At 50.0% G+C, this 27,549-nt stretch overlaps 1 protein-coding gene across 2 annotated transcripts in view; it reads right to left on the bottom strand.

Annotated features, from left to right (window-relative positions):
• The window catches only part of NHERF2 (NHERF family PDZ scaffold protein 2), a 100,756-nt gene that overhangs the window by 64,330 nt on the left and 8,877 nt on the right, over positions 1–27,549 (bottom strand). For both annotated transcript variants that reach the window (XM_075010207.1, XM_075010208.1), the window contains exon 2: positions 25,901–26,161. In XM_075010207.1, coding sequence (XP_074866308.1) covers positions 25,901–26,161 — 261 coding nt within the window. The remainder of the gene's footprint in view (positions 1–25,900; positions 26,162–27,549) is intronic.

The raw sequence follows: 27,549 nt of genomic DNA, 5'->3' as shown, positions 1-27,549 counted from the left end.
TGAAAATAGCATGTATGAAACCTGCAGAGTCCCTCAAATCATGGCTTCAAATCGGGATGAGGGTGACCACGCAGGGATTTTTCCGGTGAGACCTTAAACATCAAGACCTGCGTGGGCTTTACAGATTCCATTGCCAAGAGCAGGAGTTTGCCGGGCAAGCTTTAACCAAAACTCACGCCTTCCTCCATCGCACAGCCTGATCCCCCTTCCCTCAGAAGGCAGGTGCATTTCAATGGCGCTGCAAGGCACAGCCACGATTCCATCACGACGAGGGCTACAGAGATCAGTGAATATCACAGGGGGTCGGTCCTGCATCCACCCAAACACATAACCCGTGTGTGTGTGTGTGTGTGTGTGTGTTGGATCTGTGAGGCTGGTCTTCACAAATATTAAACAGGCTTTTCCAATGCCCATACAGCAATCAAACGACAAACCTGTCCTCATTTGCTCCCCTGTGGGTAATCTAAAGACCCCTGCACCCTCCCGGAGGCAGGATGTTCCCTGCTGGAACGATGCAGGCCCATTGCACACTGGATGGCAGAGCACTGCCATGCACACCAAGCCCTGGCTACATGCCAGGGAGCCGTGTGCCAGGCTCCCACAGCCAACAGAGCACAATTCTTCCTTGCACTTTCACCAACCCACCAAAGCCTTTTCTTTCGCCCTTGGACTTTCCTGCCAAATTGTGCTGGCCGGAGGCTGTCAGAGGATTAAATTCGTTTTTACTGCTGACCCCACCAGCTGCGTGTTTGGAGACATCGGAATGGGCTAGATGTGAGCACCAGTCCTTGAGGGCAGTGCTACTCGCTGTGGGATGTTTGGGGGCCGTTCTCCTGTAGCAGCCTGGGATCAACGCCTGCCGGCCACACTCTGCCCAGCAGCAGTGGGTAGGCAGGGTGCGCCCTCTGTCTCTGTAGGTCAGAGGACACATGCAGCCCGCTGGGCATGAGGAGGAGAAGCCGCAAGGGCTGGCCTCTTGCCAGCAGGAAAGCCAAGGGACACAGGCATTTGAGGAGAGGAACCTGCGGGGATGGAGTCAGGGCATATGTCCTGAGCTGTGCAGCATGGTGGACAGAAGGCTGCCCTATGGACCTAAGGCTTGAGACAAGAACTGAAGCCCAATCTCCTGAGTCTTTGGGCAGCTCCATAATTCAAGGCCATCTTTCTCCTGCGCACCGATGCTCTGGGGAGGTAGGTTTTGCAGCACCTATTTGAAAGGGGGCCAAAGAAAAGCAAAAGCCAATAGTTTTAAAAAAAAAAAAAAAAAAAAAAAAAAAAAAAGAATCCCTACAGACCAGCCAGCAGCCTATTTCTGAGAGGGGCTGAGAACCCGTTTCCACGCTTGACTGAAATGCCGCAGGGGAAAACAGGCCCCTTATTGAGGCATCCAACATGAGACCCCCTCAAAGCCAACACCTCCGCCCTACGTGGCTCACCAAAGGCCAGTGATGCAGCCCGGCATGGAACCCAGACCTCCAAGCATGAGGGCCCACGCACTCTAGGCCACTCTCCCCGGCCTGGGCCTTCTCACATAACAAAAACAACTACACTTTTATGGAGTCTAAAGATAAACAGAGCACCCGACAAACATGCCTCGCCTACCAGTTCACTGGCCCCTTTTGGGCTTCCTCCGACTCCCTTTACCTACACCCGCCCTGTCCCGCCCCAAGGAAAAGCCTCCCTTAAGCTCCGCACCTGCAGTGGCTTTAACTTCATCCGTTATCCCCCTATTAGGGCAACAGGATCTGCTCTGTTGATACCCTCCCTAACTGCTAATGCAGCCTCAGGTCTTGTTTGCTTTTCACGTCTGTCCACAATCGAACGTTGGCCACATGCACACAAGGCGCATGACAAATTGTACATTAATCCCCATTTAAATGACAGCTTGGTGCGCTGACAGCTAAATCGACAGAGCAATGGGAAAAAATGACGGGCGAGCTACTCACATTCTCCTCCTCTTCCTTTTTAAAGAGCAAATCATTGTGACGCAGTGCCTTTGTGTGTCTGCTTGTCTAAACTCAAAGCTTTAGAACAGAGGAAAGTGACGAAACAAATCAAGCCATAGAGGGCATGCCGTCCTCTGCAGAACACGGCCGTACCGCTTCAGTAATGCACTCGGACATGCAGGAAATCATCTAGGGCTGCAATTTCCAAAACAGGCCAAGGAAGCTCAGCCCCTACCCACTGTTCCCTGTAAGCCGAACACCTGGGCCGAGGGGAGAATCAGGTGCTGCGCAGCTGATTAGCAGAGTGCCCGCAGACGGCAGCCTGTGTTTCTATTGGCGGTGCACATCTGCACATGCCTCAGTGCACAGCAAAATTTATTCTGCACATGCATGGAAAAAAAAAAAGCCAGCAGGAACGTTGCCCCTAACTCTGTGTTTCAATGGGATATGGGCACCTAAATCCTTCAGGCACGTTTGAAAATTGTAGCCCAAAGCAAATGTAAAGGGTCAAACCACTTTGGGAGGGAATTCTGCAGAGTGGAGAAGGGTCTGAACCTAGATCCAAACACCCCAAGTACCAGCCCATTGCCAGACTTGGTCTGCTTGGACACATTTTTAGCGCATAGGCAAATAAGAATAACAAAGTGTGAGCGTCGCCCTGAACGGCCCAGCCCTGCTTGAAGCCCAGTGCCTTCAAAAGAAAAAGGAGACCTACAACTAACAGCCACTTGCGTAAAGAGAAGTGGTGTGACAAGGGAAATCAGCCACTTCCAAGGAGCCACACCCATTTCTCCCAGCTGAGGGTCTGACCCATTATCGATAACAGTACACAGCCCTTGTGATCTGCCTTTACCACCACAGATAAGACAGCGAGAGAGACAGTGCAAGTGGTCATGAAGAAAACTATACAACCATACCACCCTGAACACACATGATCTCATCTGATCAGACGCTAAGTGGAGTTGGCCTGGTTAGTATTTGGATGGGAGACAACTGTGACCAAGAGCAAACCGTGTTTTAAACAGACATAGTAAGACGATAACCTGGGTAACCTCTGCAGCTCAGCCCCAGGATCTGGGCAGTATTTTCATAGAGCACTCTCACCAGAAGCAAGTGAGCTGAGTCCTCAGCATCTCACATGATTTGCTCTCTCAGCATCAGATACATCCCCCTATCGGCACCATCTTCCAACACCAGCTGGAGTTACTCTCTGAAGGCAAAGCAGACAGGCTCTCCATTTTCCTAAGGGAAACAACACTGTCTAATGTTTAACTACAGAGCTAAGGGGTTTCTGTGGGAAGAAGGGAATAGCAATGGAAATACGGGAGCAATAAGAAAAGCAGCAACTAGCACTCAAGAAAACCCCAAACAGCAAAGACCATTTGCAAAGAACACACAGAAACAGGGCAAACGAGGTGCATGAGACATGCAGGAAAAAGACATCCAAGGCTTAATGCCAAGAGCCTGGCTAGCAAAGTACAACCTTGTCTATTCCAGGAACAAACCTTGTCCTGCTCACCTGGTGCTCCCAATCATCCTAACAGAGACAGCACAGTGCATCTTTCCCAAGGTCCACCTTGCGTCCTGGGAGCCTCGCTCCCCCAGAACAAAGACGGGCCTCTGCTGCTGTGGAGCTTGGCAACACATCCGAGCAACACGACTGCACTAACAAGCGACACACTGCTGCACCATGACGCAAGGGCACTAACCTCTCATGCTCAGTGCATCCTGATGTCAGAGGGCAAAGAATCACAAATCACCAAAGAATCACACTTTAAGCCTGGGCTCTGCAGCACAAGCTGCGCAGGTGGGACCTGAGAAGAAAGCTGGTAACGTTGCGATCAGGTCTTGAATTCAGACCTTGGCCAACTCAACACAAGAGGGCTCCCGTGACCTGTCATTATGCTGCAAGTACCCCAGGGATAGCCATGTTAGTCTACCCGCAAAAAAAAACAAGAAGCCCTGTGACATTGCATCTGATGAAGCAGGTCCTCGCCCACGAAAGCTTAGGCTCCAAAAAAATCTGTTAGCCATTATGCTGCAGTAACTGGTCACTATTTGGCCCCATGGGAAGGCAACTTATCTGTGGTTTGGGTTTGTTTATGCAGCTAGCAGCAGATGTACAACCCATGCAGGGTCTGATCCCAGGCCCAGTGAGCTCCACAGGAATTCCCTGGTATTTAGTGGACTTCGCACCTGGAGCACAGACCATAACATAAGCAGGGTCTTTACGGTTCTCCAGGCTAAGCAAACTATCCACCCTGATGATGGTTAATTAGGGTTCCATGCTTAATTAAATACCGCTGATCAGAAAAAAATTACAGGGCCCTAAATTAACTGACTTACTGAGGGATGCCCTTTTGTCACTGTCTGCATAAAGCAATCACCTGCCAACAAGCTCTTGAACTAAGTGCACTGGGACGGTCAAGCAAGGCGTGAACCCCAGCTAGAAATACAGCTGCTTACATCAGGGGAGAGTCACCATACTGACCAGGTCCTGTAGAAACAGAACCAGGAGGGGGCTGTCAGGTTATGGTGGAACGGAGAGAAGCTACAAGGAGCAGTGGGCTGGGAGAGACGGCAGGATTCATGGCACGCGCTTATAAGGAAGGGCACAAAAGCTTGGACAGCGTGATCTGCAGTAGCCTCTGACGCAGACCCACAGCAAACAGCGTCAACGTTACTGTAGCTGACAGGCTGTCAGCAACACCCAGAAACAAACACTTCTCTCACGAAGTTGGCACTTGTTAGAGTTCAGAGTCTGTTGGTGGACTCTGCAGAAACTGACCCACCTAATTCACCAGACTCACCGCTCCAAACAGTGATATTTCCCGTCACCTGGACAATAACACCACCACAAACAGCCATCCCTGATAAGGATGGCTCAGAATGTCACGGCCTGCAAGCTGCATGACAAAGCATCAGACGTGGTGGGCACAGGTACATGCTGCACCAGTATGCCCTGTGCCAGCTGTCACTGGCCTTTTGTGCTGCTAATTTCCTTTACTGGCTTACTCCTAACAAGTACTTCAGATGATTTAACCCCATAATGCCACTGGTTTAGACAGGGTTACTCCTTTGAGGCCTATTCATTTCAATGACCCTCCCTTAACAGGATTTACAGGTGGCAGCAAAAGGCAGTGCATGGACTGGGAGCTAGAAGTCCTGGGTTCTAGTCTAGGTTTTGCACTGATTCACTCTTATCTTCAGCAAGTCCTTTCCTCTCTCCTTGCCTCTTTTCCCAGCTGCAAAATGCTGTTGCTAATGTTTATTCCTTAGCAAGTAGTTTACAAGTATGAATTTGCAGAAAGCTAGGAGAATAATGTCTTAATTGAAACAGGAATAAAACCCCAGCACCAAATGTATCATCTGCTTTGCCAGACTCCTGTTTTCCCCATGACTCAGCCTTGGGACAAGGTCTGGAAAGGCTTTGCTCTCGGATGAAATGGGGTCGGGGGGAGGCTGAAGAGGGAGAGTCAACTGTATTGGAGCCCTAAGTGGGGAACAAATATCAGTGAGTGGGGTGACATGACAAGGTGTGAAGTTCCAGTGAACAAGATGTACTGGGTCCCCAAATTTCTCTTGAGGGGCCTGCGTGGGGATTCCCTCACAACAGTGCCTCGCCTTTCCCTTGACATGGGATAGAGGGATCTGCTAAGCTCCTGCCTTAGCACTCTGAAAGGCCAAGGTGGGTGTCCATGTGAGAACCCAGATGGACAACTAATGTACAGAATGAACAAAAAAACTGAACTGCAAGGAAATGTCCATTTCAGTACCTTTTTCCCTCTGCAAAAGAAGGATCTTGCCAAAGGTTTCAGCTTAAGCACATAGCTGCAAACGGAGAACAAAAGGAATCTGGTGCAAAATAAGTCACCAGGGGCATTGTTTTACCTTGAACAAACACCTGCATGGCTCCAGATGGAACACAGACATAGGGTCAACAAGATTCAATTCCAAGCCTAGTTACAATTTAATATACATTGATCTAGCAGTGTAAATAAAATGCTTCAGAGGCTCATATGAAAGCTGTAATGAAATCAGTGATATTGCGGCTTGCATCCTGCCTAAAAAAACTCTCCCAGGAAATCAGCCTGTCAGCCTGTTACCCTTTCTTGCTTTTTTCTTATTATTTATTAGGGATGTTTGGATTTAAAGAAAATCATTGCTTCTTAAGAGTTTTACCTCCTCGCCCTCATCCCTACCTGAAATCAATGGTAGTTCAAATCTGCTTGTGAGATCACAGGAATTAACGAGAATGGGAGCAGAAACAGCTGACTTCTAACCCTGCATCCACTGTCTTCTTCTGACATGATGGGTAAATCGCTTCATGCTCCCCTGTGCACAGCAGGGATTAGAAGTACTTGGCTCCCCTCACTGAAATGCTGACGCCGTTGCCAGATGTCACTAACACCGTAATTACGTTGTAACCGGTGTGAAGTGTTGTGCGGATCACATACACCATGCTGACAATCTCACTGGGCACGCCTCTCTGACCACCAGAGCCCTGCTGGGCCCTCTGCAAGTTGGAATGTTTATTATAAAATAAAAATTGATATTTTAAATCTGTTCCCCATGTTTCTACGCTAGAATCACAGAACCCTAGAACTGGAAGGGGCCTCGAGAGGTCATCAAGTCCAGTCCCCCTGCCCTCATGGGAGAGCCAAGCACGGTCTGCCTGCTAGGTGTCTGTCTAACCCGCTCCTAGATATCTCCAATGATGGAGATTCCACAACCTCGCTAGGCAATTTATCCCAGTGCTTCACCACCCCGACAGTTAGGAAGTTTCTCCCAATGTCCAACCTATATCTCCTTCACTGCAATTTAGCCCATTGCTCCCTGTCCTGTCAGAGGCAGACCTTTCCCCTCCATAGGATCAACTGTGCCAGCTGTCCCAGGCCCTGTACTTTTGGGGGCCCTGTGGCAGCTGCCCCAGCTCCCCTATGGACAGGAAGGGGGAGGACTACCTGGGGCAGGGTGTGGTGGCAGGTGGCAGCAGTGGTCACCTCCCCATGCCCCACACTTACCACACGGGAGGCACGGCAGAGAAGCAAGGATCAGTGGGGCTAGGATGTTGTGTTGCAGCCAGGCTGGCTGCCACTCACACCATGCGATGGGGGGCGGGGAGCCGACCCCCCCCCACTGCCATTCCCTGCCAGAGGTAATCCCCAGCCTTGTGCTCAGTGAAGGGGTAAGAAGGTAGAGCCTGTGGCCCTTTGCCAGCCCTGCGTCTGTCTGTTCAGCACCAGATCTGCTTTGGACTTCCTCTGAACCCTGCCAGGACCCATCCCCAGAGAGGGAGCCGGAGTCTATTCCAACAGGCCCATGAACAGAATGGTTAGCCAAGTTCCAACTAGAGGGTAAAAACCAGGTGGGGTCTGGTGGACAGGGCACTGGACAATGAGTCTGAAGACTTGGGTGCTACTTCCTCTAAGTATGACCCTAACAACAACAACAACAGCAGCAGCAGCAAATTCTGCCCGTTGTAATTCCTGTGCGCTCAGGAAGGCACCGCGGCTGCCCAGCGATGACAGGTGACAGCATGCGGCCTGCAAAATCCTTATTACTGGGGATGGTGGGAGGATCAGCAACGGCCCAGTCTGACTCACACTGCAGCCTTTCCGCCAGTTGTCTGCAGGCACGTTGCCTCTTTAGGCTGTAAACTCTTTGGGTTACAGGGCTGAAGGGCAGCGGCTCTCAAACATTTTACCAAGAGCACCTTTCAACCGCGTTTTATCTTTTTGGTGGGACCCAGCATTACGCAGAGTTAGTGGGTGTACCCACGGGCCCGCGCACACACCTTACTGTTTGGCCCTGCTTTCTCTTCTATTTCCACGGAAAGGAAAACAGAAACAAAATCCCTGCTCCACCCTGAGCTCCCTACTCAGCCTTCTCAGCTCCCCTCCACCCTCTGACTCACTATCCCAGCCCTGCCCACTCCTCTCTCCCAGGGGCCAGGCTGTGACTTCTACCCAGCTGACTGCCACTGCCTGGGCAGATGCAAAACCCACCCTCCAGGGAGCCTGGCCATAGGCTGTTTGGAGCACTCTGGGGTGCTAAGCATGGAACACCTGAACAGTACTTTAAAGAGAGCAAGTTCAATGCGACAAACAAAACCACCACCACTGGGGGGAGGGCACAGGTGGGAGGAGAAGCAGAGATCCTGGTTTGATGCAAACACTGCTATAGAAAATACACAAGGGACAGGGGAACACAAGAAGGGGTGTGAGCTCTGGACAGAACTGCTTCTCAAGAGAATGAAACAAAAATCAACACTGGTGTAATGCCGTTGAAACACCCAAGGGTGTTCAGCTCTCCCCTCCCACTGACTGCTGATGAAATTGAGCCCCTTATTCCCATAGACACATCGGAAGCTCCTATCCCACAGGGCTGCACTAGGAATGAGCAGACTCCATTGACTGGGAGCCCGGGAAATGTCAGGCCCCCCTCCCATAAAACAAAGTGGGTTTTTCATCACAGGATGGAAAACTGAAAATTCCACCCCCCGCCCCTTCCCACCAAACAGTTTCATGTTTGCAGTAGGCAGTACCCCCAAACACACACTATGCTTGGGAGGGGGGGTCTGCACTGAAACACAATGCAAGGCAATTAAAAAAAAAAAAAAAAAGAAGATCAGAAATTTTCACAAAAACATTGGCGTTGTCAAAACAGCCATTTTCTGTCTCAGACCTCAGCGGCAAATGATGACTCATTGATTTTCAAAGGTTTCCATGCTCATCTACAACTAGGAGTAAGCCATGGGGCCTCCTGCGCTGTTTAACCCCTGGCAAACAATCAGAGCTCTTACAGGACTTGGTTTTGCTTCTCCAGTTCATCCATCTTGGAGCGAATTCCCTAGAACTATGGGGCTTCTGTGGAAGATTCCCTGGCATGTAACATCCCATACAATGTAAGTACTTGCACCCACATAAAACTGTCAGTCGAAACAGTCAGGAGTAAAAGATTATAAGAGGGATAGACCAAAGCTGCGACAAAGGGCTTTCCACCCAGTACGTGAGTACACATGAAAATGAGATTGGGCTGAAACGCTATTAATTGGGTTAAAACCATTTAATATTCTTACCATCGACTGGACCCATGAAATAGTTGAAACCGGGCCAGTTTGTAACTAAGTCTCTCACTGAAGGAAGTTGTGGTTTAGAAGCCACAAAGCTCTTACAGCCAAGGGTGTCCTGTCCCCAGACTGGCTCAGGCTCATGGCTGGACAACCTGATTTTTAAAACCATCCCCTTTAACACAGGGTCAATACTCTTTAAATGTCATATTGAGGGAAAACTTTTCTGCAGGAACAAAATAATTAGGTGAGCTTTCAGCAGACTTTAAAGTGCTACTTTACTGCTTTTTTGTTTTGATCGTATCTAGACTACCACAGCTCTCTCTCTGTTACTTTTCTGCAGGAAGAATTTGTTCAGTAGCCAATTGCAAAAGGGGGATTCGCTGGCTCAGAACCGGATACTCCCAGAAGAACTAAAACACCATCTTGCTGTTTACATTGCCCCAATAAAGATCTTCTGCTACAGATAAACACTGGACTGCACAATCTTCCTCTTAGCCTCCTACTCAAAGCAGTGCTGTCTTTTCGCCTGGGTAAGAGTCTGGGAGTCAGGACCCCCGTGTGCTAATCCTGAGTCATGGTGAGGCCTCAGGAAAGTCACTTACCCCCACTGTGCCTCAGTGTCCCCTCTGCAAAAGGGGGAGAACTTCAACCGGGAGAAGCCAGGAGAATTAGTCCACAAGATAAAGGGGAAGGTCGAATTAAGATACGCAGCTCCAGCTGCACTAGTTAGTTGACACACCTTAATTTAAGTTTCTGCGCCATCTCCACAGTGGGAGGTCGACAGGAGTACTCCTGTAGGCTTCCCTTACTGCTTACAAGGAGCGGGAGTACTGGCACTGATGGGGGAGCCCTGCGAGTTCCATTTAGCGCACCCCTAGGAGAGGCGCCACACAGAACCCCGGAAGATCGACTGTGGCAGCGTCGACCTTTTCCGCAGCGAAGACACACTCGGCGTCCCTAGGGGAAGGGGCCGTGTCCGCTCCAAGCAGCAGCATTAAGGGGGCCTTTGTTTAAAAGGCAGTTGCCACTGCTTCACCTCAGCAGCTGAGGTGTCGTTTTTCTAACTGAAGAAACATTTCAGCCCTGTTCAGGGCTCAAACTTTCCCACTTCTTCCACTGAGCCTCTAAGCAGTGACCTGCCAGTGAAAGACAGACAGCCCTGCGCTGCACCCTATGGAGGCTGAGCTAATCCGGAGGCCATGACTGGGAACAATGCCACGACAATGGCACGGCACAGGTGGGGCACCAGTGCTACCCCTGCACCACCGTGTAGAAGGCAGCTACACCAATGGAAAGGGTTTTCCAACGGAAGGAGTAAATCCACCTTCCCAAGAGGCAGGAGGTGGAAGGAGAGAAGAACTCAGCACCACATTCTCCTTTTACGTTTTTCACAGCCCCGAGCAACGTAGCTTTGGCTGATCTAAGTTTTGGGTGCAGACCAGGCCAGAGTCAAAACGCCACAAAAACCAGAGTAAAAGCCAAACCTGGGGGTCAGGGCTTAGCCCACTGCTGGAGCAGTGTGACTGAGGCGAGGGCTGGGAGCAAGGGGACCTGGGTTCTGAGCTTGATTTCCTGAGGGACTCTGGTCACTCCTCCCGATCGAAGCGTATGCCCCCCCCCCTCCCCAGACACAGACAAGATGATTCCAAGGCCCCAGCCGGCCCTCAGGTGGCCCCATCCTGCCCCATTGTGTTGGCCATTGCTCAGGTATGCCATAAGAGACGGGCGCTGAACACACGAGAGGAGGCAGGCAAACGCGAGTGCTGTCATCCTCCCTGGGCACACGGAGAGCAAAGGGCTGGAGAGATTCAATAACATCACCCAGGGAGCCCACGGCAGAGCAGAGGGAGGGGACTCCGATCTCCTGAGCCGCACAACCCCCAGGCTCATCTCCCTTCAGAAAGTGCTCCCAGAAAAGACTGCGCTGGTGGCGGCTCTCTGTGGCACAGCAGCACAAATGTCATCAGGCCGTGCAGCGCTAAGCAGGCAGAAGGCCCCTCCTCAAACACGAATGAAAACCTGTCTCGGACCGAGCCGGAGAGTGACGGATACACAACCGTCCGCCTCGCTGGTACAGCTCCCAGTAAGCGAGGCCTGGTGCGGCTGCTCGGGAGAGATTCGAACGCCGCCCACTGATCAGCAGAGCGCCCACAGCCAGGTTTTGGCTCTACTTGTAGTGCACGCTCACACATGCTTCAGCGCACGCACAAAGGTATTCTGCATGGAGGTGGCAAAGATGCGAGGGAACACTGGCTGCCTGCCCCCCGCGTCCTCAAAACATCAATAAAATAGGTGAGTGCCAGCTTCCCAAACGCTTTCCCATGGAGTCAGACCCTTCTGCTGCAGGGTCTGAGATGCAGCAGGGGCACCCACCCCTCCATGCAGCCAGGAATTCCTTTGGCCAGAAGCCCAGGGAGTTTGCATCCCCAGGAACAAAAAGGGGCTTTGGCAGCCACACTATTCATCCCGACTCTTGATGCTAATCTAGGTCCTACCTCCAGCTCGTTTCCACTTGCTTTGTCTTTCACTAAAAATATCGCCGCAGAGGAAGTCACAGCCATGGGGTGGATACCTTCCTCCTCAGGAGGGGCTTCCTGCCAACACCCCGAGTCAAAAATAACCCAACAGCCAATATTCCTCAGCAAGACTCCTCCAGACGGCTCTCACAATGCCACAAAACCTCACAGGCAGCCATCAAAACCTCATCTGTCTTGCATAAGTCCCTGGCCAGATGGGGGCACACTGAGATGCATGCGTAGATTTCTCAAGGAGGTGAACCTAAGCACTCTGGAATGGCAGTTCCCATCCGTTTCTCACTTCCTTCAAGGGTGAAGCTGAAAAGGTTGGGCTGTTTTTCAAATACCAATTTATTCAAGAACTCAAATCCCAGAAGGCAGGTGTGGATGGGGAGAGGCATGATCCAAAACAATGCTACCAATTGACACAGCCTCGTGGGAATAAAGCACTGAGCTGTGACTCTGCAGGTTTGAGTTCAAGTCCTGGCTCTGCCACAGACTCCCTGTGTGACCTTGGGCAAGTCACGGACTCTTTTTTTCCTTTCTTCCCCCACTTCTCTGTTCAGACGGTAAGCTCCTTGTAACAGGGACTGGTCCTTATTGTATGTCTGTATAGCCCCTTGCTCAACAGGGCCCCGACCTCTGCCAGGGCCTCTAACTGCTACTATGGTACAGCGAATACTCACTTTCTTCCTTCATGGATTTGCTAATGCCTGCCCTCAGGATTCAGCAATTTCTTCCCACAGCTGATGGCATCCTGATTCTCAGTTAACTAACCTCGCGAGCAGACTGGTAACGAGGGTCCCTATGTTAGGGACAAGGCAGAGCGAGGGGAAGCCACTCATCACAGGCTGCACCATCAACCGGAATCCAAGGAGAAATCAGAACCCTCAAATCTCCTGGCTCTCAGTCCTCTGCTCCACTCACCAGAGTGATCAAAGTTTATCAGGTTAATCGGTTCCTATTAATGGTTAAACTCTGCCTAGATCCTGGCCTCCAGCAACATCCCAGGGCCCAACCCACCTTCCTTCTGAAGGGGTCCCAAGCGCTAACTCAATAGCACAGCAAATTCAAGCACTTTCCAGGTTTTCAGCCTCTCTGTGCGCCCCCACCCCCAGCCCTTTTCACTGCATTGCCTGGAAAAACTCTGTCCCTACAGCAAGCCTGCTCAGGTCAGGTTCCCAGCCCTCACTCTGACATGGATTGGAACTTGGTGAAACAGTCCCGGAGGGACTTAGCAAAGTAGGCTGCTTGCCTACCCAAGCACATTACTGGGGAGGGGTAAACACAGGGTCTCGCCACTGTACAGGCTATATTCTGGGCCTCTCGCCACCATCCGAAATGTTTCATCTATTGCATGGGCTAGATTTTTAAAAGAAGCCATCATCTTAAAAAAGAAAACTTGACTTTGCGAATGCAGGGACCCAGACTTTGATGCTCATCAGCAACACTCTGAAACGAGGACTGCTTTCCTTCATTTAGAAACAGCTCATCCTCTTCGCACTTAAAACGCTGGCTCCTCAATTAGAGCCATCATTTCACAGAAGCACAGATGCTCATTTGTCCCAAAATCTCCTCCCTCTGGCCTCTTTTTCTCGGAAGCTGTGCAGTAGAGGTCAACATGAGATTTTTTTTTTCTTTCCACGGTTACAAAGGGGCTAATTAGTGCTGGAAACAGAAATCCCATCTCTCTCCCTCCTAAGCCAGGTAGGGCAGGCAGCTGCAACTTAAGCTTCCTATGGCTGCCCTGCTGGTGAACTGCCTGGGACATTTCTAACGCAGCTCCGTGTAGCCAGGTGCCAAGAATTAACAGAAACAAGTTTGTAAAGGATTTTTTTTTAAACCAGGGTGGAGCGTGTTTGTACTCCAGTGGCTAGGCTTTATATACACACAGGTATATATGGACTACATCAAAATGCTCTTTTCTTTTCACATGTGCACTCAGAAATATAAAAAGTTAGCCAAACCTCAAGCAGCTCCCATTTCATCCAGCATGAAGGACTGAATTGCATCCTCCAAAGTTAAAAGCCCAAGCCTTTTGCAGACCCAGTCAAAAGCAGTAGCAGACCCACATATAGACAGGACATTAGGCAGGGACACATAAGACAGGACAACTAACTTGAATGTTATGTACTCCTCTGCACCAAGGAAATTTGTCCCAAGCATCTAAGACCTGGAGGAGTTCAAATCTCAGACGAGGCCCCATTCACATGACTGCCCATCTTGGCCAACTGCAAGAGGCGAACTGGGAATTTCCAGAGTTAAAAGCACATGTAGCTGAAGTTTGAGTTGAACAGCGGACCTCCCAAGTGAACAGCTGTAACAGGCCCACATCACCTGGGGATCACACAGCAGGATCCATAACACACATTCACCAGTGCATTACAAAAAAATACACGTTGACCTTCTGCAACAGACTATTTTGGAAAATCTCCCGTCATCAATGCAGATTCACCAAAGCAGGAGAAGTGGAAGTGCTTGTGTAGAGAGAGACCAATGTGGTCTGGCGGTTATACCTCCAGGTTCTCTAGATCTCCTCCAAGTAGAGCGAGTCAACATGGTGAAAAAGTTTGCTGTGTCTTGTCTACACTAGGGCTCTGTGATAGGAGGTGATCACAGAAATCCCCTTGGGATGTTCCCTGTTGTGTTGGTCATGCCACTGACACCCTCGTTCTTGTCCCTGGGGTTCTCTGTCCTGCTAGGCACAGGAAAAAAAAAACAAACAAAAACCTTCAAATCAGACTGCAAGAGAAACCGAAGAGCTGGAATTCATATGCGAACTCGACACTACCAGACTGGGTCTGAATACAGACTGGGAGGAGGTAGAATTTTCCCGCTGTTGGCATTCACACCTGGTTATCAATTGCTCAGTGGGCCACAACCACCGATTGGAGTGGCCTTCTTAATACTGGACCTCTGCATAGGAACACGGCACACTCATCCTTGCATATGTGTAATATGGGTTGAACCTCTCTAGTCCAGCACCCTTGTGACCTGACCAGTGCCAAACAAGAGAATTTGATGGACCGTGGGAGGTCAATATTGTCTAGCACATTACGAGCACTTCCATGGCTCACTGGGCTCTTAGAAGACAGTTGGGGTAAATTACAGCTAAAGAACAGCACAGAACATGGGCTGGTGGCTGTGAAACTTTATGGGACCACAGGAAATTTAGCCACACCCCTGATAAGTGGTTGTCCAGCTAACTAAAATGAAGGATGTTGCCGGATGAGAGAGTGCCAGATTAGAGAGGTTCAACCTGTAAATCCCTGCCAAACTGTAGTTTCCACCGCATGACACTGAGGAAGTGGCCTCCAGCCCCCAGAAGCTTATGTCCAAATAAATTCGTTAGTTTTTAAGGCAGAATTCCCTTAAATTTTTTCATCAGGGTGGAATAAATTTTGTTCTCTGTACTGAGGCATGATCAGATGAGCACCACCCGTACAAACACAGGCTGCCCAACGTGGGTGGCTGTGGGAACTCTGCAAATCAGCTGGGTAGCACCTGAATCTCTTCTGGGGGAGGCCAAGGCCCCAGCTAAAGAGGAACCCTGCTTTCAGGTACCCCATGACTCCATGTTGCTAGAACAAAGAAATGAGTCCAGTCCCCAACTGTTTACAGCTGAAGCACTCAGGTCATTTTTTAGCTTTGCATTGCATCCCATGTAGCCAATGAACCGAGGCTGTTCACTGTCACACCCATCACTAGACAGTTTCAATTTGCAGTTTCCACACTGAAGTTACCCCAACATTACGTAGCCTTTAGTGAGACAGCTGCGTCACTACAGCCATGCCGCTTAATGGTGCAGAGTGTAGCCACTCTGTCGGCTTTCCTGCCAACGAAAAAAAACTCCACTCCCAAAAACCAGCGTTAGCTGTCAGCAGCGGAATGCTGTTTCCACAGGCGCTTGTCATCAGCAAAGTTTCTGTCTTCCAGGGAGTGGGGGGTTCCCCCCTCCCCCCAGTTATCAGCATGAACACCACCTCAAACTGCTGCGCTGGGAGATCAGGGCATGTTTTAAATTAAAAACCACACATTTCTTTTAACTTGATTTCATAACATAATTATGGCAGACATTTATGCTCATACAAGGCATCGTTAAATCTTTCCCGCTAGCCTACAAACCCAAAACTCTGGATCTCGACTAAAGCTGGAAAAATCCTTTTAAAACATTCACCATGGCTCAATACTCTTTCAGTACTCTTATGAGAGTTCTCCCCGACAAGGTACTGCCAGCCTAGAAGGTTTATTTGCAACAAGGAAAAAAACCTCTTATTCCCAACCCCAAGAAAACTGTAAATATTCAGGGGTGTGATGTAAATGCTTTCTCTACACTGGCAGGTACTGATAAATGCCTGCTAGCAGCAAACAAAACTTGCACACAAATTCTAAACTCAGGTTTGTCTAGCTAAGAAAGCATTAAGTATGTACCCTGGTACTAAACTTTTCATGGGTTTTTATTACATCTCCAGCACATAGAGAAAGTTTAACGGCCACTGTCCCCATAACAGATGGTGGGCACACTCATGGCCAATCAAGAGAAGCTTCCCAGTGACAGAGAAGTGTTTTTAATGGTCCCATGTGGATTGGGACCTGATGGGTAGATGAGGAAAAGCTGGAAGCGGAGCGAGGTGACATGCCAGCAGCTCCCAGCTGCTTTCTGTTCAGAGCCCCAGGAAACCCAGCAAGAGGGCCAAAGGTGTTGGGTGTTTAGAACCAAATGTCTGCAGACAGACTTGGCAGCTGGCGTGCTCAGACCTGATGAGCAGAGGGGAAAAAAAAAAAATCAAGCCAATTACGAACGAAGTGGAGCCAAGTCTATCCCAGTTGGCCTCTAATTCGCCCCTAACTCAGCTCTGCAAGAAGCACAGAGAGCGAAGTCACCCTCTGAAGTCAGTGTGGGATTTATCCCCTGGTGGCCAAAGAACACGAACCGGTTCTTTATACTGCCCTGAATTTTCCTGAAAGACCTGGTGAGCTGGCCTCAAAGCAGGGCCCAGGGCCAGCTTTCTTATCACAACAAAGAGCTGAGGGAAAGTTGCATTTTCAGTTGCGTGTCTGGAGAGTTCACAGGACACACACTCAAATTCCACACTGAAAATATGCCTAGAAAGGGGAGGAAGGGAAACACCCCTTTCTAGAATGGCAACAACCCTGCAAGCAGCTGACCTCCATCTGGCAGGACCTGAGCCACCTCGTGACACTCTCAACCACAAGGGCATCAGTAAAACCGCGTTCTCAGGCAGCACAAAAGCAATAATAGAAAACTCTCTTCAAACACCTTCCCATCCGGGGGCCCGACCTGCACTGCGACCATCAATTTGTTCCACCTGACAGCTCCCCTCTGGGGCAGGCTACACAATAAGGTGCAATGTGGTCTAATGGGCACCAGACAAGACTAGGGGGATCTGTTCCTGCCTCTGCCACTGACCTAGTCTGAGACCTTGACAAGTCACTTCAGCACCCTGTGCCTCAGTTTCCCCTGCCACCCTTTCTCAGTCTGATCTATTTGATTGGGACAGGGTCCATCTCTTTCTATGAGCGTCTACCATGCCTAACACAATGGGGCCCTGACCTCATCTGAGGCTTCTGCACCAACATAAACAGGAATCATCTTCCCCATCACACTAACTGTGAAACTAAGGCACAGTGAAGCTGAGGGACTTATTTGAGGTTACACAGTGAGTCACTGACAGCACAGGGAGCAAACACGAAGAGGTGGGTCTATTTCACTAACCAGTAAGCAACACAGCCCCCATAACATTCTCATAAAGGCATCCAGAAGCACGGCTTAAATTAAGACTCAGATGTTAATTACTACGCATTAAAACACTGCATTTTGCAGGCTTGGGCATGGCTGTTCTAACACAGCCCTTGCCATGCGAGTCACCGGACAAGAGACTTTTGTTAAAAAAAAAAAAAAAAAAAAAAAACCCACAATACAATACAAGCCACTAATGCAGAGCAGATTGGAGCGAGCTGGGCATCTGGCTGGAGTGATAAAAAAAAGTGAACATTTAAGAACAGATGCTTAGCAGCCACACAATCCTGACCGGGGATTGAGCTTTTTTGTATTCACACATTATTGTGCATTTTATAGGATATATAAAATATAACCATGTTAATACAAATATGTAATAGATGTTATATTATCTTTTATATGATGATGATGATGACGACGATTTATTATTCATAATAAAATGGCCAATGCTTTCGCACAGGATAGCTGGCCGTATGCAAACACAGCCTTCGGGAGGGTTTCATTAGGAGCGCTCAGTATCAGACTGGGAACTCAGAGATGCCTCCACCCGCATGCCAGGCACTGGAGCAAGCAGAGACATACCTGCACTAGCTCGGATCCAACTAGATGGAGAACAGCAGCAATGAAGGCTGCCAAGGCCCACGCAGGGCAACTAGTAAGATCCCAAGCAGCCAGCACCCACACCCCGGCAGCTTCCCCGTGATGGGCACAGCTCACTTTCAGTTCAGATCAAAGCTTACTGGGCAATGTCTGCATAGCTTTGCAGGTGTTGCAATCCCACCTACTGACTGCAGTGCAAGCAGACCCATTGCTGGCGCCATGTTAGCACAGGCAGAGCTAGGCTTCCTCCACCAAAAGTGTCCCAGCCAAGATGTCCCACTCCTGGCCCGACTAGGAGCAGAGAGGTGTTTACGACAGCAACGACAAGACATGCAGCATGCCTGCACCTTGGAGATGGCCTGAGCAGAGGTAGGATGGGCCACAGAGACAAACACTTCCTGTCCCCTAGCATTGGACCTTCCTTCCAGAGCAGGGCTGGAAACACTGGCTGCAGGCACTGTGGGGGAAGCTTGTTTTCTGGGCACGAGATGCCACCAGTCTCCAGGCTGTCAAACTAGTATCTTTCTCCATTTTGCTTTCAGGTTTTGACCTGGACTTTTCAGTTCAGGGCATTAAGAGTGTAACCTTCGTGCCACTTAAGTCAGAGAACTGACTTGATTTCAACTGTGCTTATGGCATTCCTCCATCACTTTCAGATTCAGCTGGAGGTCAGCATCCGGGGACCAGTGGCTCTGACCTTAATGGGTCTTCAAGTTGGGCCAAATCATTCCCACTTTCCAAGGGTTCCATGGCCAGAAGAGCAATACGGAAAGTAGTGAAGCTGCACAGCCCATGCTCCTGATGGGTCTCTCTACAGGGGTACAGTCTGTGCAGGCTACAAAACCTGCCTGCGATGAAGCTGAGCCCCCCCACCCCACCCCCCCGCTCTGTTCCATCAGGAGCCTGGCTGCCAGTTCCAGCACATCCACATCTGGTTCAACATTCCACTCCCCCTGGCTCTGGTTCTCATGGCCTACACATGAGATTTGTTCTCGGCAAGAATGTCCACGTCAGGCCCTGGCTCAGGCCTCCACACACAAGACTACAAGGCAGCTTCACGCAGAGGAGCTTTTGCAAAAAGTCAGTTTCAAGCAGCTAGTTTTCTGCAGCTGAACCTACTGGGTGCAGCTAGTCCCTGGTGTAACCCCACTGATTTCAGTGCAGCTACACCAGGGATCACTTGGCCTCCTAATATGCCCCCAGGGGGCAGTCTGGGGTCAGAGACGTGCCCAGCTGCAGCGGCACACACCTGGATTTGTGATCTCCAAGGGCAAAAGTTCGAGTTTCTCACGCTATTGAACGTTTCTTCACGTTACAGGGACGTGCACATTTGAAAGTCACCCATGCAGCATGCAGGCTAGAGCCATGCAATCGCCTTTAGTACAGGCCCTAGCACAACCCGGCACTGCTGTCATAGAAACACTCCAATCTTTTATGCACATTGGATGCAGGCACTTCGTTAGCATCGTCTTCCTTATGGACCTATTTTTACTATAGAATAATCCTGCCCTCATTCCTCAGACACACTCCTAATAAAGACAATGGAATTGCTCAGCTGAAACGATATCAAATAGAGTAAACCCCCAATTTAACGGGCTAATGGGGGGAGGGTGTCTGCTAGTCCCAAAAGTCCGTTAAATGTGAGGGTTTACTGCCTGCCCGCCCACCCTGCCAGGCTCCCCCAGTCCCCACCCAAAAAAAGGAAACCAAACCCTGCCACTCCCTGGAGCTGCTGGACCCCGCCTTGCAGGAGGGGCCACCACTGGAGCAGCCACTCGCTCCTCCACCAGGGTGGGATCCATATGCAAGTGCCAGTCTGATTGTGTACACGCCCCACCCCTGGTGGGAGGGGCACATGACAGCTCCTTCAGGCTGTAGCAGCGGTAAGTCTCTTAACTTTTTTTTTTGTTGTTGGGGGGGCGCTGATTTTACGGACCCCAGCAGACTCACGGACCCCAGCAGACTCAGGAACAACGAGGGGAAAATCAGGGTCCATAAAATCAGGGGTTTACTGTACACACTGAACAGCTCCTGCTGAAGTTCTGCACATCATATACATCCCTCAACGCAGGCCTAGCAGCAAGTTTGGCCTTATGCGTTCTGTCTCAGGACCACATTGCAGAGACGAGGGTCCTTCCCTGATGAATCTACCTGCCACAGTCCCCCCAGTCTACAAGTCAGCAGCAATGTTCCCCATAAGCTGAACGCCTGGGCAGCCACACAGGAAAGGTTCTGATTCTGCCCAGACGCTTAGCCCACAGCCAGCTGCAGGTGCTTTTATTGATGGTGCACATCCACGCATGCCTTGGTGCTCGTAACAAAATGTATTCCACCCCAGATGGGGAAAAGTTAGAGGGAACGCTGGTTAGCCTAGCTGATACGAGAATCACTAGATGTGGAGATACTCAGCTAGACATCATGTGGGGTCTGTTCAAAAGCAAGAAACATCTGAAATCGGGAAGGAACATTTCCTCAGAGCAGCTCCACTTTCCATAAATACTTTGAATGTCTACGGCCCTTCCAGCAGGGGATCTCAAAGCACTGAGCCCTCAACTGAGGTCTCATGACACCCCTGAGAGACCGGGCAACATCAATAGCCACATTTTGCAAGGGGAGAGGTGGAAGCAGAGAGGTTATGTGATTTGATCGAGGTCACGCAGCCAGACAGCAGTCCAAACATGAAGCAGAGATTCGGAGTCCCTTTGATCTGAGTTCTAAACAACACTGTCTTACAATAGCTGTGTGCTTTCCTCTTCCAAGCTGCAAATGACAAATTCTCTTCTCTAGCCTTCCAAACACAGATGGCAGCAAAAGGTCCAAACTTACACAGGCACTAACAAATTATGCAGCTCCTTCAGCCAAGAGATCACATTGTAATTTATGGGGTTTGACAGAACAAGGCACAATGTAGCTGTTACATCTTGTTAACTTTACCTACTGGGGAGAAATTTCTTGAAAGCCCAGCAAACACCACGCAGGCGTAAACTCCCCTCTCACTAAGCAAACTAAATGCTGTTTCCAACTGGGAAACATTAAAAAAAGACTGATTCCCAGTAACACCTCGCTGCCATACAGGTGAATGGTAATGCCAGAGGAGGCAGCTTGGTACAGGTTGAACTTCTCTAATAAAGAACTCTCCTGTCCGGCAACATCCGTAATCCAGCATGATTTTAATTAGCCAGACAACCACTTCTCATGGGTGTGGCCAAGTTTCCCGTGGTCAAAGTTTGTTTACAGCCCCCAGTCCTGGCTCTGTGTTCTGTGCTGTCCTTTAGCTGTAATTTACCCCTAAATGTCTTCTAAGACCCAGTAAGCAGTTGAAGTGTTAGTAATGCTGCTAGACAATAATGACCTCCTGTGGCCTGGCAAATTCTCTCGTCCGACATCGGTCAGGTCGGGAGGGTGCCAGACGAGAGAGGTTTAACCTGTGATTTAAAGCAGCTAGTTTTAAACACCCATAATCCTTGAAACTGCAAAGTCAAGCTCCAGTCCTTCCAGAGGAAGGAAGCTGAGGACATGATCTAAAAACCCAAACTATTCTCAGCTCCTTTAGATCCTTAAAGGAGGGATTTGACTCTGTGCATCTCTGCTGAAATCTCCCCACTGTTTACTGGTGTGAGCTCCAGCACTCAGAGGTGACCGCAAAGCTATGTGATGTAGATATACAGTTTGCACAGTATTTTGAAACCCAAAGCACTCCACTGAGGTAAGACGTTACTGCCCTGCTGGAGAGAGGAGCAAACATCTAAAACTGATGGTACCCAACAACAGGACTCCACATTTACTTTCTTCTGCTGCTGCTGGTCACAAAGGAAGAACGGAACAGACCTGAATCCTATCATCATTAGCGCAATTAGAACTCAGGACAATGGCCGAGCCCTGGGAGATGTAAGGGGTTTGATGGCAGGGGCTCACTAAGATGAAAGAGCTTCACTGTTACTAAATCGTAACTGCCATTAAGGCCGTCACATGGGGACAGGAGGCCATATGGGTTAGTTGTTGCCACATGACACCATCCCTAACTCGGGGATAAATTCTTCTCTAATAGCTCCACAGTAGATCTGGACTGACATTCCCTGTTTTTCTCATAGGTTCTGCATCATTCATCCTTGAAGGCCCAATGTAAGTTGTTGGGCTCCATGCAGAGATAACTGGTAAAGATTCACCAGCCTGTGTTACAGAAATGGTCAAACTAGGTGGTCTAATGGTACCTCTTGACCTTACATTCAATGAGTCTATTAATCGTCTGAAGTGTAGAAAAATCAGAGCTTGGCCCCACCATGTAGCTCAACAGCAAGAGCTATACCTTTAAAAAACCAAAGCTAACTCCACTTTACTGGAGGGTAAAAATTTCCCAGCAGCAATTAGAAGAGAGACTTCCCAAGCACAGGCATTCCCAACACTGGCTCCAAAGCACTGGACCCCCCTTTATGACTTCAGGTCAAAGGTGTGCGATTACTGGAACGTATCCATACCCTGTTCTTACATCATTCTCCTGGCCTCTGGCAGCTGTTTCAAATGGAATGAGTAGGAACGGGCAATCATCATCATCAACTGTGGGCTCAGCACCCATTGGTGTCTGATGCCTCTCTCCCTATTTCCTTCCATCCTTCTCTATCCAGTGCAGAGCGGCTTCGTTTCTGTAGACTAGCTCCGCACCAATCTACCACATCACCTATCCATTCCCTGTGGGGTCTGCCTCTCCTGTTCGAACCATCCATTAAGTGCGAATACTCCTCCCCATCACACGTCTTTCCCCTGAACTCTAGGCTTGGTTCTTCCCAGAAAACATCCGGGGATATGTCCTATGAAGGGCACCACTCTAAAGGAATCATGCTATATTACCCAAGCTCTCCTTATCCATAGGCAGAATATGCAGCTGCATAGGGCACCAGGAAGTTTGGGGCACCGCTGGCTCCTAATGTCCACCTTCCTACCCCTGTTCTGTGACCCTGCGTCCTCTGGGGAGGATCTCACTAACGTAAAAAACAAAAAAGGTGCCAGAGCTATTAGCAGAACCTGCCAATGAGCCATTCAAGTGGTAATTAAGCCATTCAACCAGCATTTGCCAATTCCTGTCAATTTCTGACTTTACTGTCTGCGTCTACAAGACCTTAGTTTACAATTTGTTTTAAAAATATTTCATTAGGGTATTGCTGAAGAATATAGAATCAATCACCGCCCCGCCAGCTGCCATTGGGCCAGGGGGCACCAATTTAATCGTACTGTGTAGTGCCCCATAAATCCTAAGGCCAGCCCTGTGCACCATACTGAGAGAGTAAATAAACCACAGGGGCCACCCACCAAACACACACCCTGTGCAAAGCAGCCCTTTCTATGGGGCTATCCATTTGTTCCCAGGGCCAGGGAGGGCAGAGCTCACTCGAGCCCAGCGCACACGCCACTGGCATAACCTATCTCGCGGCAGCCAAGGCGATCGCAATAAATGCTGAATTGCTCAGCACCCCACCATGGTTATTTAAAGGGGCAATTCCTACCACGTGCATCCAAATGTACTGCACCAAGCTGCTGCTCCCCGTGCCTGCTCTGCACATGGGACAACGGAGGAGATGCTGGAGCTCTTCAGAAAGTCGGGTTCTTGTCTCACCTCTCCAGCTCCTGTGACTGGAACCAGCCGGGGGAACAGCCCCTCTGAGCAGGACGTGTCTACCTCCTTGCGTCACATGACGGTGCCCACCATCAGTTTGGTGGAACAGGACACATGGCCCACAGGGACCAGGAAGAACAAGTCCCAAAAGCATCCGTGGGGCAGGGGAATAAAGGGAGATTCCCTTCCTTTACGCTGCAGAGGTCTACCCAGATTTCAACCCACGCTGGTGTCCAGGACCTGACTGCTAGCACTGCCCTTGGCATGGCCAGATCCGGACTTCACTTATACAGGTGGATCCATGGACAAAACTTCTCTCTTTGACATTAAAGAGCAATTAGGTCCCAGCTGCTCTCCTGCCCTCCTTCGGGCAAGAAGCAATGGACTTAAATTGTAGCACGGGAGGTGCAGGTTGCACATCAGGAAAGCACTGGACTAAATTCCCCAGGGAGGTTGGGGAATATCCACTGTTGGAGATACTTAAGAATAGGTTAGATAAACACCAGACAGGGATGATCTAGAACGACGGTGCCTGGTCCCATGTCACGAGCTAATACAGCACCTTCGACTACACGGTGACTACCCTAACAACTGACCCTTTTTGTCTCTTAGAGCCCCTGCTCCCCAGCCACCAGCTCAGCATGTGTGGGGATAATGCTGCCGACCCTTTGGAAGTGCTTGGAGATCTATGGAAGGAAAGTGCTAGATAACAGCTACAGATTATTGTTGTTCTGGTCTTCAAGTCATTTCAAGATAAAAACACATCGCCTCTGGTCTCCCCAGGGAAAAAAAGGCAAGTCCTCTAATGGAGCAGAGGCTTCTGCAGGGCAGTCTAGGGGGCCTCCGTAGCAAAGGATGCAAGGCAGGTCACTGGGTCCTTCCCCAGGAACAGGTAAAGCCCATCACCCCGGCAGAGGAGATTGCAGATGCTGAACTGCTGCTCTGCTCTGTCCCTCCTTGGGAGAACATCGGCACAAGGCTCTTGCTCTAACAAATGGAGATGTTTATTTATTTACTTATTTATTTTTACAGCTTTTCAAAGCTTTTTTATAGCCAACTCGGGGGCTGGTGAAAAGGGCTCCAGAAACAAAAACTCCTGCTCAGCCGCAGACAAGCACTGGAGCCTGCTGCCCCTCCAGAGAGCATCTGGGCTGGCTGGGAGAGACCACCCTGAAGTCAGAGTTCGAGCTCTGTGATCCCCCAGGTCTTGGCCTTTCTGCTGACAACAGGAACAGGATGGAGACCCTCCAAACAACCCTCAGAGAGATGGCTCTGGCTTTCACTCACTAATAAACGGTGGGCAGCTTCAGCATTCAGTGACCGGTCTGAGTTCTGGGGTTTCCGCAGTGGGGTCGGGGTGTTTGCGACTGGAAGTTTGGGGGAATAACAGGCCTTGGACGGGTCATAAAACAATCACCTCTATCACATGCAACATCCCTGCTCTGCCTCTGCTGTATCAACATCCCAAAGGAGCAAGAGCAGCAGACAAATCCCTCCCGCCTCTCACCGAGTGCAAGCCTGTACCACCTCCGAGGAGGCGGCCCCAGCTACACGTCAGCCCTAGAAAGCACACATTTTCCACCTCAAATTCTTTCCCTCTTCCCAGGGCTATTAATAAAAAACTTTGCCAAAGAACTAAAGAGGCAAGAATTGTGCAGCTTGTAAAGCAGTTAATTTCCTGCCTGTTTAAACAGAAACAGGATCACCCCCCCACCCACGGGGACAAACTCATACACAGGCCTCACAATTTCATTAGATACCCAATGTCCCTGCATTTTTTGCTGGGGTCTGCAGAGTAGAGGATGTAGCAGAGGTGGTGGGATAGGGAGGACAAAACCAAAGGCCAGGGTTCTGTGGGTAATCCACACTCCAAACACAGCTAACCCTCCCTGCAAGCTTTCTCCCAACCTTCCCCAAACAGCACAGCGGCATCAGCTACCACAAAGCCAGTTTCGGCTTGTGCTCCATGACTCCTGGGACCAGAGTGCCCAGCAAGAGGTAATGCAGCCTCAAGCAGCAATAGCTTTCCCCAGGTTTTAAGGGAGATCCCCCCACCATTCAGAGAAAGGAAGTGGCACAGAGTCAGGGGAGGGGGGAACTTCCCAGTTCCTCCCCCAGCAGCACACATTCTTCCAAGTGGATGATGAAGCACACAGAATTTCTGCAGCTGGGAGCGCAGCTGGTACCTGGGCTCGGCACAGCTCTCAGCAGGGTTTGTTACTTCCCTGCTAAGCACAGCTTGACACATGCCTGGAGGTAGATGGGCAGCAAGAGAGCCTGGGGTAACACCTGGCTGCAAGAAAACAGCAGAGAACTTGACTTGGTAGCTGTTTGCAGAAGCACCAGCTGGACTGGAGCCATCCTGCGTGAGCCTCCCCACCCCAGGTTATTTACCTTCTTCCCGCTCTCCGAGGTGAAGCTGTGCGACGAGCGACTGCGGACGCTCCCACCGCTCAGCTCCAGCTGCGGTTTCCAAACACCTCCGTTGTCACTGCCGGGCGACTTGGCTGGCGACGTGTTGGAGGTCACCAGGATCCCGGTGTGCACCATCTCCTCGGTGCATGTCAGCCGCAGGCTGCACAGATACTCGTCTGTCTCCTTATCCACCACCAGCAGGCGGGTCTCCAACTCTACCGCTTTGATACGCTGCACAACCTGGAAGGGAACAGAGAAGAAAGCAATTGAGGCAGGCAACTGCCAACCCAGCTAGGAGACCTGCAACCCCCAGGCCTCTCTCCCCGAAAAGGCCGAGCCGAAAGGACGTGCTCACAGCAATACTCTAATGAGGATCCTTCCTAGGAACCAATAAGCCAGTCAGAGAAACAGAGCTTGGGAGGCAGGCCTGTCCTCACAGACACCCCCCAACCTCCAGACCACATACCCAGCCCAACCATACACCCCACAACGCAGGAACCAATCCCTGCCACAAACCCTCTTGCCAACTCCATCCATACAGCCACCCTAGAGACACCAAAGGACCTACAGCACTCTTGTGAATACACCCAGAATGTCAGTAGCCTTTTTTGCAACAGTTACTGGGTTACATTCAATTTGTGACCCACCGTAACCCCCCCGATCCTTTTCGGCAGCATTGCCACCTACCAAGTTATCCCCCCTTTTGCGGCCGTGCATTTGATTTGTCCAAAGTGAAGTGATTTGCCCTTATCGTTATTAAATTTCATCTTGTTGCATTAAGACAATTTCCGCAACTTGTCAAGGTCTTTTGCGCTCTAACCGTGTCCTCCCAAGTGCTTGCAACTCCTCCCAGCTTGGTGTCGCCTGCACATTTTACAAGCATCTCCGCGCTCCGTTATCCAAGTCATTAATGAAAATACTGACTGGAACCAGGACTGGCTCCTAGATATGCCCTCCCAGTTTAACAGGAAACCATTGATAACCACTCTGAGGATGGTCTTTCACCCGACTGGGCAACTACTTTACAGTACTTTCATCTAGACCACATTTCCTTAATTGGTTTATGAGAGCTTTATGTGGGACTGTGTCAAAAGCCTTATTAAACTCAAGATACATCATATATATGACCTCCCTGCTATCCACCAGGCCAGTAACCCTGTCAAAGCAGGAAATTAGGCTGGTTTGGTGTTAGTTGGTCTTGACAAATCCATGCTGCCTATTCCATATAATTCTTATAGAAGTTTTACCCAGCCTTGGTCGGGTCCCTAATGCAATTACTTTTTGTTTCTGGAAAATAAAAAGAAACTGTCTGGCTACATCCACACTAGTCCAAAACTTCGAAATCGCCATTTCGAAGTTTACTAACGAAGCGCTGAAATACATGTTCAGCGCCTCATTAGCATGCCAGCAGCCGCAGCACTTCAAAATTGCCGCAGCTCGCTGCCACGCAGCTCCTTTTTGAAAGGACCCCGGCAACTTTGAAATCCCCTTGTTCCTAACAGCAGATAGGAATAAGGGGATTTCAAAGTTGCGGGGGTCCTTTTGAAAAGGAGCCCTGTCTGGACAAGCCACACTGCGGCAAGCCACAGCAATTTTGAAGTGCCATGGCTGCCGGCATGCTAACGAGG

The sequence above is a fragment of the Carettochelys insculpta genome, chromosome 16 (assembly GCF_033958435.1).
Source record: "Carettochelys insculpta isolate YL-2023 chromosome 16, ASM3395843v1, whole genome shotgun sequence".
NCBI lineage: Eukaryota > Metazoa > Chordata > Testudines > Carettochelyidae > Carettochelys > Carettochelys insculpta.
Note: the sequence above shows the minus strand (reverse complement) of the source record. Positions and strands in the feature narration are given on the sequence as shown.